Source organism: Carya illinoinensis, chromosome 5 (genome assembly GCF_018687715.1).
Source record: "Carya illinoinensis cultivar Pawnee chromosome 5, C.illinoinensisPawnee_v1, whole genome shotgun sequence".
NCBI classification, from domain to species: Eukaryota; Viridiplantae; Streptophyta; class Magnoliopsida; order Fagales; family Juglandaceae; genus Carya; species Carya illinoinensis.
In genome coordinates, this window is record NC_056756.1 from 5,144,130 (window position 1) to 5,155,933 (window position 11,804).

Here is an 11,804-nt window from a genome sequence, read left to right on the forward strand (position 1 = left end):
ATTATATTGAAGCTTGGTTAAGATTTCCTTTGTTTCAAACACCAGCTATGCAGCACTCTTGGTTTTTCAATTTCAACAAGAACTGCAAGCAATCATTTCCTTTGTGGTTTCAAAAATGGTGGCATTTCTTTGGCCCCATTGATGATTTGTTTCCTGATAGTCTTCAGAAGGCTATTAAACATTTTACTGTTTCCAGTGTATCAAAAATGAAAGGACGAGACATCTTGCTCCCACCCTTACTCCATTTCTGTGCCAAATACAAAACTCCTTGGATTTGTAGATGGCAATACACTAAAAAAAGATTACATGTTAATTCGACAATATTTTGTCAAGTGGTGGGATAAATTTCCTCACACTAACGATATTGTCTCAAGAATTTCAGCTGATTTTCCCCTTGTTGTTCCTAACCTCAAGGATAAACAACAATTCCCTTCCCCCACCCCAAATCAAGCTTTGATTACATATCCAACCATTCCAGGTTCAAGTGATCAAGCTTCAGGTTCAGGGTCAAAGAATTCTTCATCAAAACAGAAGAAAAAGTCACCTTCCGGCAAAAAGAAGAATTCTACAGCTTCATCCTCTTCTCCAAAACAGAAGAAGCAGGATTTACTTTTACAACTTGAACTGTTGAAGAAGTCCATTGAACAGACCTCCAACAGTGAAGGTTCGGATAAAGAGTCAGAAGCTTCGTCAACAGAGTCGACGGCCTCTGATCCATACAGCAACATTTTTGGACATGACTTGGAACACTATCCCCCTAGGCTGGGAGATAATTAAATCATGCCCAAACGGCTGCCCTCTTCTCAACCCAGGAGTTTCAAGTTTTTGGGGGTGGAAAGATGGTTCGACCATTACAAACGGACAGCACATTGAAGACAGAAATGCTTTCGGTGCTTTAGTCATTTCAGTTTGCTTCGATCATTACAAACGGACAGCACATTGAAGACAGAAATGCTTTCGGTGCTTTAGTCATTTCAGTTTGCTTCGATCATTACAAACGGACAGCACATTGAAGACAGAAATGCTTTCGGTGCTTTAGTCATTTCAGTTTGCTTTCGGCACGATCAGACAGCACATTGAGACAAAGATGCTTTCGGTGCTTGGAGTGCAGGAAAGAATATTGCACTTTCGGTGAAAGAAGACAAGACCACTTTCGACGAGTGCATACTTTCTGAAAAGTGAATAGTAAAAAAAGTCACTGTTCACTTTTACTGTTCATCCCGTGATTTATGGGATCCTTTGATTGTAAAAGAGCTTCCTTCATCTATAAAAGGGCTCTTCGTTTTATTGGAAGGGGCAGAACTTTCTAGCCGAACTCACCTTCAGCAAGAACTGCTTCCCATACAAGCCAAATTCACATTCCTTCTCTTCTTCTCTTTATTTTAAGTTTGTGTAAGTTTGTTTAAATATCTACTTTCAATTAATAATATTTGAAAGTTTTAGTTTCATTATTTCTTTATTTTTCATATCAAGCATATCATGCATCGGCAGTCTACTACGACTCCAAAGATATCTGTTCATATTTAAATTCTTGTCATTTATCTTCAAACTCTGTTATTTCATTTTCCTTCTATCATACACTTGATTCCGCTTTTATGAAATGATTCATTTACTGTCCGTTTGATTGTTTTGATATGGTTCTTCCATATCAATTTCCTTCTAGCATTGGGCTTTGTAAAGCATCATTTCATATATGCTTGAAATTGATATTATGAGCATTGGGCTTTGATTAATCCATGTCAGTCAACAAAAATCCATGGACCGCTGTATTGGGCTTTAGTTCAGTTCGATGAGCTTACAACTCACTTTAGCCGAAAACATGTTCCAAGACCAAACGTCTGCGTGGCGTATTTAACTCTTTATTTTCTTATTCTAACCTACAAGCATCCATTTCTTATAAATAAAAAAAGTATATATAAACATATTGTTATAAATCAATTTGTATTATATGACCACATTTAACCTTCGTAATTGATCAGATCGTAGTCGTCAATTAAGACTTTTGTATCCCTATATATATGAGTGTTTCTAAGTTTAGATTACGGATCAATATAAACCTCTCTCTCATTCTCTCTCTTAGAAGCTTTCTCTCTTTTTCATTTAGTTCATAACACGTATAACATCTTTCGCAGACTTTTACACAATCCTAATCTAAATTAAACATATTTTATAAAATAAATTATAAAAATAGTATTATTTTATAAAAATACTCTAGTCCCAAGGCCATCCAGAAAAAGATTACATAAAATCATTATTTGTTTAAAAAGTTTAAATTGATAAAAATATGTATATTTTATTATTTATTTTATATCTTAATATTCTTGTTTACGTGTGAGTCAAAGATAGTCTAATAAATAAAATATTTAATTAAATAAATTAGAAAGAATCATAAAAAGAGGATTTGTATTATGTGTGGTTGAAATTGAACCAGACAAAGCAAGTCAGAAGGACAACGAAGGGAAACAAAAAAGTAATTCAAACATTGTGAAGATTACAAATAATATTACGTGAAGTAGTTGCCTCTTTTCCCCATTTGGTGTTGGTTTCATCCAAAGAGGAGGCCAATAATTGAGTGACCTTTTGCAAACTATCCTGATCGTCCATCAAATTGGATCCCTATAGAGTATAGTGCGCCACTAGAGCTTATTGTTTAATGGGAAAAATTGTACCGACAGCAATCACAGCACCTTTATTAAAGTTCTGGGACTCTCAGATTACCCCATTATATTCGATCTTCTTTATTAAAATAGATAGAGCTAATTTGGCAGATTTCAGAGGCAATGAATCTGATATGTCTCTCTCACGTGGAGTGATAACACATCTTATGTGTACACTAATTAATATTTAACTCAAAATCATATTATACAAGTTTTGAAATATTTATTTTATCTTTTTATATCGAAGAAAATGTTGATATGACATATATACAATTGACTCGATAATTATTAATTATAAAATATTTATTTATTATTCTTGTGCTGTTGCATGAATGGACGTTTGTGCTGGTAACAATATTGTCTGTAGTGGGGGCACATCCATAAAATTCATGGAAGGCATGTTTAGCATTATCATTGTGGCAGATATAATTTTTAAGATTTCCATCTTTTTATTATTTAATGTCATGAGGACAAAAACCTTAACCCATTTGACTCGATCGGCATTAAAAAAAATATATAAAGTAGAAACGAAAAGCAGAATCTTTCGTAAGATTATCTGGTTGGAGATCAGGGCAGCAGTACTAGCTCTGTTTCCACCACATAAATACGTAGGAGGGGTCCGCAAACGTTAAATATTATATATGTCAAGAATTACTTTAGGAAAAAAAAAAACGTGTACATTTAACATGTAACATGTGTCTTGATATATAATGTACTGATCACGACATACGGTTTACCACCTGAAATGGCACATGGTGTCATTTAAGATGGACAAAGAAAGAATTAAAGAGCACATGCAACCTGGGTCCGGCCTCCCGCCCCGGGGGGATGAGATATAACTTCTTTGGAGCAAAACAGCAGTGGTACTAGCTCTATATATTCACCACATACACGTGCAGAAGGGTATGCAAACATTAAATATTATGTCAGAAAATTACCCCTACTTTCATAACCTCACATAATAAGTAATTAAGGTGCTTTTTGATAAATTTTCGAGTAACAGTTTTTTTTTTTTAAATATATCAAAAAAAAAACATAAATTGCCCTTATAATTTATTTATTTATTATTATTATTTTTTTTTGTAAGTTTGGCATGCCCATAAAACAAAGCAGAGACTCAATAGCAATATCATTTCTATTAAAATTATGTCCACACTTCAATCATCTTCTTGTTCTTCTGCTATTCTTGAGCACCTGGAAGAAAATGGACCACATCAAGAATGCAAAGACGTCTGCATATCTTCCCTGCCGAAGGAGAAAAGCCAACTTAGTCTGTACGATGGATATTGGATCCCAACATGGTCCATGCCAGGAGTTCTAGCATTCCAAAAATACTTTCAAGCTCGTGAGACTGATATCCTTTTGGTGACCCCTCCCAAAGCTGGTACTACTTGGTTTAAGGCCATCTTGTTCGCCTTGGTGAACCGGATGCGTTATTTAGACCTTCAAGAACATCCTTTGCTCACAAACATCTCTCATGCTCTTGTGCCCCTACTGGATGTAGATATCTACAATAAAAAAAAGGTTCCAGATCTCAACTCTTTTGCATCTCCAAGACTTTTTGCAACTCATTTACCTTTTGATTTGCTACCAACATCTGTGAAGGGCTCATCGTGTAAGATTGTGTATGTTTGTAGGAATCCTAAAGATAATTTTGTGTCACTTTGGCACTTCATGAATAGGGTGTATTCAACCACTAACTCGCTTGAAGAAGATTTTGATAAGTTTTGTAGGGGAGTGAGTTTATATGGTCCTTATTGGGATCATGTTTTGAGTTATTGGAAGCCAATCATAGAAAAGCAAGCTCAAAAGATACTTTTCTTGAAGTATGAGGAAATGAAAGAGCAACCCACCACCCATTTAAAGAGGATAGCTGAGTTCTTGGAGTGTCCATTTTCTCCAGAAGAAGATGCAAAAGGTACAATAAATGATATTTTACAATTGTGTAGCTTTGATAACTTGAGCAACTTGGATGTAAATAAAAGCGGAAAGTGGCGTTTCCCAGAACATAACAACACACTATTTCGCCAAGGCATAGACCACGCGTCATTTTTTCGCAAAGGCAATAGTGGAGATTGGGTGAATTACTTCACACCTCAGATGACAGAGAGATTAGACCATATTATTGAAGAAAAATTTCATGGTACTGGATTGAAATTTTAAGTCTCTGAGTTACATTATCATTATCAATCATAAATTCCTGTATGTACTAAATGCGTTATTGGTGTTTTTAAATTGGTAGACATTCCGTCAGCAATTAATTAAATTTGTTGTAGTAATGTCCATGCTAGCTCATGTTGACGCTTGTTTGTAAAATGAGTTCTCTGAATAAATATTGTCAACGGTTATATATATATATATATATATATATATATATATATATATATATATATATATCTATATGTTTGGGAGTTAATTAAAATCAAGGTGTGCTAATTTTATGGTCAATTAAATTAAGGAGATGGAAAGCCTAAATGATGATCTTATCTACATGAGTACATGATAATTAGACCTTTGTAAAACATGAGAGTTGTAAAAGGATTACTCTTATCTTATCATTTTTCTTAACAAATAGAATTGCATGGCCAACTTAAACCTGACGATAGATATTCTTTAATTGGACTAAGCTAAGGATGGCCCCACGGTATAGAAACAGGACACTCAAGATTCAAGAATTGGTTTTGTTTTTTCCCTTAGACATTTTGCTTAATACCAATTATTGAGTTTCCTATTTTCAGACTGTGGGGATAATCCTTAGCTTAGTCCCATTATAAAGAAAATTTTTCGTCAAGTTAAAGTTGGGCATGCAATTTTATTTCTTAAGAAAAATGATAAGATTGGATAATCCTTTTAATAAATTTACAAGTTATCGTCCTTTTTTTAAAAAAAAAAAAAAAGAAAAAGATTGATCAAAATACCAAAAATACTTACATTTCCGCAATAATTTTTTTTTTTTTTTAATTAAGTTTGGCATGCCTTGGTTGTTCCTGTTCCTTATATATATAACCATAAAACAAAGCAAAGACTCAATAGTAATATCATTTCTATTAAAATAGGGAAGATATGAAGTCCCTACATTCTTGGGTCAATTGTTCATCTTCCTGTAGATTGTATGGACGATGAGAAGAATCGGCCTGTTGAAGTGTAGACATGTTAGTAGGAACTAGGAAGGGGTGTATCACGTTGTTTATTGCTTAATATTTCAATATGGAAAATTTTCTTAATCATCCATAATTCATACTTCATTTTATTTTTATTTTTTTAATTTTTTGTCTTTAGCAATTATGTAAATGCTTGTTTATAGGAAAACATATTTATACATGTATGGGTAGTGCTAGGAATCCCGTTGGAGTTTACCGTTTTTGATTTTTGAGTTTCTTTTTTATATTTTATTTTTTGTTTTTTTACATTATTTTTTAAATATTCTTAAATATATTTTTTTAAAAACATCAAAATATTTTTAAAAGTAATTTATTAATTACTAAATTTAAAAAAAATAATTTTAAAAGAAGAAGAAGAAGAAGTAGCGGCAGCTCCCAGCAGATCCATATCATTTTCTTCCATGTATATGTTTGGGAAATGATTCAAGCAGTTTTTAGACATTTTGCTTACCTCTATGTCGTACCTACCTCTGGCTCTCTTTTTATCCTTTTCATGATTACTATTACGTACACATATTTTCATCTAATCTTATTTTTCAATCTTATTTAAATGTAAATATTTTAAAATTAACTATTATAATTTTATCAAACTTTTAAATAAAATATAAAAATTAATTTTAGTTTTTTAAATTTTAAAATAAATATAATATTAAAAAATTATATTATAACAATATTTTAACTTTATAATATTTTTATTTAATTTTTTCTCTTTTTTTTTTAAAAAAAATTCATAAACTATCATGACTTAAACTATTTTATTATTATTTACAAATCATTTCATTATTATTTACAAATTTTTTATTTCATTTTATTTACCAAATATCTCTAAATGCCCAACCTACACGCGCATGTAGTGTGATCTAGAAAGGTTGGTATTAGTAAAGATACTATTTAAAGAGCAAGGAATCAATAAAACATGTACAATTATTTTTAATTTTTTTTATAATAAAATTAGAATATTTATGTAAAAGAATATTATTTTTATAAAAATATCTTGCATTACAACGTAATTATATAAAAAATTATAAAAAGATTTGTATGTCTTATAGTTTTTATATTTAATGGGCACAAACAATTACAAATTGTCAGATACTCTTTGCGCTAATAAGATTTTCATTTAATTTGTTCTTCATGTTAATAATTAGTAATTTAGTATTCTTTTATCCTTCTTTCCCATCAGACTTTCTTTCCTTTGAAAATACATAGCTTCATGCATAACTTGTTTATAAATAAACAGATTTTTATTAATATTTGAAATAGCGATAGTCACGTATATAAGATAAATACAAAAGAAGCTAAGAGCAATAGATAGATTGAAGTCTAGGGTTATTGCTCCAAAGAAATAAGGTATTGAAAAAGAAACTTTAAACATCATCTAGAGAACAATTATCAAAATACTGATATATTTACAAGAAAAACGGGTTCTTGCAACCAATTTATTGTAACGAAAAAACTATTTACAACTAATTTGATTGTGAATAATTTTTTCGTTACAATAAATTAGTTGCAATAATCCGTTTTTCTTGTAGGATCATATTTTTCATCTAAATACATCATAAAAACAAAATGACCAAAATACCCATAAAAATACCATTGCTTTCATAAATATAATGCCACGTGGCCTTTTTAATCTTTGTTTTGGTAAGTTTGACATGCCTTGGTTGTTCCTTTCTCCTATATACATAGCCACAAGATAAAGAGAGATCCAACAATATCATTATTTCTATTAAAATCATGTCCACACTTGAATCACCCTTTTCTACCACAGTGTTGAAGGAAAAATGAGCGTATTGACATATTCTTGTGAAAATGTGTAAAATAGTGTTGTAATAAGTGTTGTTGCGAAAAGGTTTGAAATGTACTTGTTATTGGTCAAAACATATGACTTCGCTCGACCCTCATTCAACAGGGCGTTCGAGTGAACTCAGGCAGATTACACCGCTCGACCCTCGCTCAACAGGGCGCTTGAGCGAACTTAGGCAGATTGCACCGCTCGACTCTCGCTCAACATGAAACTCAAGCGAACTCAAGCAGATTGCACCGCTCGACTATCGTTCGACACTGAGCTTGAGTGAACTTAGGCAGAGTGTGCCGCTCAACGCTGAGCTTGAGCGAACTCAGGCAGATTGTGCCGCTCGACCTGCGCTCGATACTTCACTTAAGCCAATGTTCCAGATCACTTACAATTTGGGGTTTTGAAGTGCCTCATTTGATTGGAGCTATAAATAGAACAACTTGACTTCTGTTCTAAGGGTGGAGAATCATAGCAAAAACCCTAAGGGCCTCCAAGAACTTCTTAGAGCAACCTCTCCCCTATTTGGTTGATTCTCTTTTGGCAAAACACTTATCCACCACAACATACCCAAAATCAACTCTTACATGAGTCTATTGAAGTGGACATATTTGTAGGCCTGAAGAGTCCGGAGCTGTTGTTGATGCAGAGATCGAGAAGTTTTCATGGGAAGCTATAGAAAGGTCGGAGTTTCGACACTACATGCGTGTAGAGATCGAGTGGATCACTCGTGGCGTTGCAATCCAAGTTTAGCTACTAAAAAGGTTTTGTGAGTGTCTCTAAATTGGTTGTAACAAACTAAAATTTCTATAGTGAATTTGAGATGGTGTCTTACACCCAGAGTAGTTTTAGATTTTGAAGATATTCTTTAAATGAGTTTCCACTTCATGATCAAAATCATGTGTTGATTATTTGTGTTATTTGATTCATTTACTAACTGCTTGTTTGACTAATTTTTGAAAGGTCATAAAAATTGGATTACACCTATTCACCCCCCTCTAGGTGTAGTGTCGTGTAGAACCACTGCTTTTCAATTGGTATCAGAGAGGGTTCACTCCGCTATGATTTAGTTCCTGAGTGTGATCCTGCTGTAGTGGTCTAAATGGATAGGTCTCAATCACTCACATCTTCACCATTTTTTTATGGAAACAACTATGCGTATTGGAAAGTTCGAATGAGAGCTTTCCTTAAGTCTGTGGATGAACGAGTGTGGGCTTCCATAACAAAGGGATGGAAACAACTGGTTGTAGTCATTCAGGGAGTCCAAACCCCCAAGAGTGTAGAAAATTACTCTAGGGATGAAGTCAACGAGTGTAGTTGGAATAGCAAAGGCCTGAATGCAATGTTCATGGTCGTGTCCCAGGAGGAGTTCAAGAGAATCTCCATGTGTGAAAATTGCAAAGAGGCATAGGACATTCTTGAGGTAACCCATGAAGGTACCAAGGCTGTAAAGAATTCTAAACTTCAAATGCTGACCACCAACTTTGAAGAACTTAGGATGAAGGATGATGAAACTTTTGATGGCTTCTATGGAAAACTTAATGATATTGTCAATTCTTGTTTTAATTTAGGGGATAGAATTCCTGAGAACAGAATTGTGAGAAAAGTTCTTAGATCTCTTCCTGAGAGGTTTTGTCCCAAAGTCATTGCGATATGTTGAACCCAAAGTTTCAAGTTTTGTATAATTATATATCTACACATGAATTTTGATGATAATAAATGAATTCAAAGAATAAAGAAGTCTCGAACTCAAGTTGTCTACACAATAGAGTCAAGCACATCAAGGAAACAAGCATGAGCAAGAAGGGAACAAGTTCACATTAAAGTTATAGAGTAATGTTGTAAATCTCTTCAAAATTTGAAATTAGGATTAATGCTCAAAATTAATATTTTATCATAAAGCATTAAAATACATTTTCTACATGTGCATGAATATTTTTGAAAATTAAATTTGAAAATTTTGAAAGATGATTGATTGTCATCTTTTACATGTGCATGCCTTGATTAAAGGGTTGAACTTTGAAAATATTAAAAATGATTGATTGTCATATTTCACATGTGCATGTTTTATTTGAATATTTTCAAAAGTGATTGATGCTTTTTTAGACTTATACAAAAGGTAGATAATTTTATTTGAAAAATTTGAAAAGTAAAGTGTGCTCCTTTTGTCATATACAAAAAGTAAAAGATTAGGTTTGAATTTTTTTTTTAAAAGGAAAGTGTGCTCTTTTTGTCATATGCAAAAAGTAAAAGATTAAGTTTGAATTTTTTGAAAAGGAAAGTGTGCTCCTTTTGTCATATGCCAAAAGTAAAATATTAGGTTTGATTTTTTTTGAAAAAGTGAATGATGTTGTCTTTGACATGTGAATCTTTTTAAATTTGAATATGAAGTCTCATATGCCTATAAATAGATCATTTGAGAGATTCACATTCACAACACTAAGAGCATACAACATTCATTCAAAACTTTCATTCTCTCTTCTCTAAGCATTGAGCCTTAATCCTTGTTCATTTTGAGAGATATAGTTTGCGCTGTATTGTTCTTATTTCACTCATTGAGGAGTGTTTTCTAATAACCTACCCACTATCAGCTCTTGTATCAGTAAAAAGGTGTGTATAACCCATGTGCGTGTAGAAAGTGTTCTACACAAGGAATAGTTAAGTCACCACGTGTAAGGTGATTGCAAGTGTAGAGGGTGTTCTACACGAATCCTTTGTAGCGGTGTTGTTCAAAGGTGTAATAGGTTTCTATCTCCACCTGAAAAAGGTTGAATAGTGAATTTGGGGATCCTCAAATGGTAGCTAAAGGCGAGGACATAGGCAGTGGGACCGAATCTCGTTAACATACTGAGTTTGCTTCTCTCTTACCCTTACTCTTTATATTTATTACTGTTTCGTATTTTGTTTATATTTTATATTGTATATTTAATTTATAATTATTATTTTTTTTTTTAAATACAACTCAATTCACCCCCCTCTTATGTTAGTCATCTGGGCAACAATTGGTATCAGAGCTAGTTGACCTATACTGTTCATACAGGCAGATCACTCATGGAAACTCTCGCTTGTGACTGTGTCACCGAAGCAAGACTCTCCGACCATGGGTGACGGTATACTGGTAGAGACGGTAGTCGGCTAGTCTGGTAGGTACAATTGTTAGGTGACATAGGTGCGGCCTATGATCAGTAACAATTAGTATCAGAGCTAAGAGCTCTATTATAAGATTAACTATCTTTTGAGATAAGATCTTATGGCTAACATTGCAGTTTCATTTGGTGAAGGTCAATCTAGCAGTCGGCCTCCACTCTTTTGTGGAGATAATTACTCATTCTGAAAAGTTAGAATGAAAATATTTCTTCAAACTCAAGGTAGAGAAATCTGGAAATGTATTGTAAATAGATCTTATATTCCAACAAAAATGGTTGATGGAGTAAAGGTCAAAAAAAAAGAAGAAAAGTTTGATCGTGAAGACGATAGACTTTATACTTTAAATTTAACTGCTATGAATTTATTATATAATGCTCTTAATGGAAATGAGTTTAATAGAATAATGAATTGCGCTACGGCAAGAAAATTTGGGATAATTTGGAAGTAACTTATGAAGGAATTTTGCAAGTCAAGGAATCAAAAATTTATATTCTTACTCATGAATATGAAATGTTTAAGATGAATGATGATGAATCTATTTCTAGTATGCATACTCGTTTTACTAACATCATAAACAGCTTGACAGCTCTTGGCAAAGTTTATTCTAAGGTAGAGATAGTAAGAAAAATTTCCAACTCTTTACCAAAACGTTAGGAATCAAAAGTTACAGAAATTCTTGAAGCTAGAGACCTCAAGAAACTCGAAGTCAATGAACTCATCGGGTCACTTATCACCCATGAGTACATATTGAAAAGAGGAGAAGAAGAAGGAAAGCCAAAAAAGAGCTTAGCACTTAAAACTGTTCCTCATGAAAGTAAAAGTGGTGAAGATGAGAAAAATGACGATAAAGATGAAGAAGTTGCGATGATAACAAGAAGAATTCAGAGGTTCTTGAAGAAAAATAGAACTTCTCCGAGGAAATCCTTCAAAAAATTTTCTAAGAAAGATTCAAGTAAAAATGACACTTTAATTTGTTATAAATGCAATAAGTCTGGTCATATCAAGTCAGATTGTCCTCTGCTAAACAAAGATCGAAACAAGGGCAAG

At 33.0% G+C, this 11,804-nt stretch overlaps 1 protein-coding gene across 3 annotated transcripts; it reads left to right on the forward strand.

Annotated features, from left to right (window-relative positions):
• The first annotated feature begins 3,764 nt into the window (after positions 1-3,764).
• LOC122308857 (cytosolic sulfotransferase 5-like) lies at positions 3,765-8,470 on the forward strand. Of its 3 annotated transcripts, none has more exons than XM_043122127.1 (2): positions 3,765-4,575; positions 7,728-8,470. In XM_043122127.1, exons 1-2 carry the CDS (start codon positions 3,804-3,806, stop codon positions 7,829-7,831), a joined length of 876 nt encoding a protein of 291 aa, XP_042978061.1. In that variant the 5' UTR covers positions 3,765-3,803; the 3' UTR covers positions 7,832-8,470. The 3 variants fall into 3 exon arrangements, with proteins under 3 accessions (XP_042978061.1, XP_042978060.1, XP_042978059.1); XM_043122126.1 differs by lacking the exon at positions 7,728-8,470 and adding an exon at positions 4,663-5,013; XM_043122125.1 differs by lacking the exon at positions 7,728-8,470 and having other exon boundaries at positions 3,770-5,013.
• Positions 8,471-11,804: the final 3,334 nt, after the last annotated feature.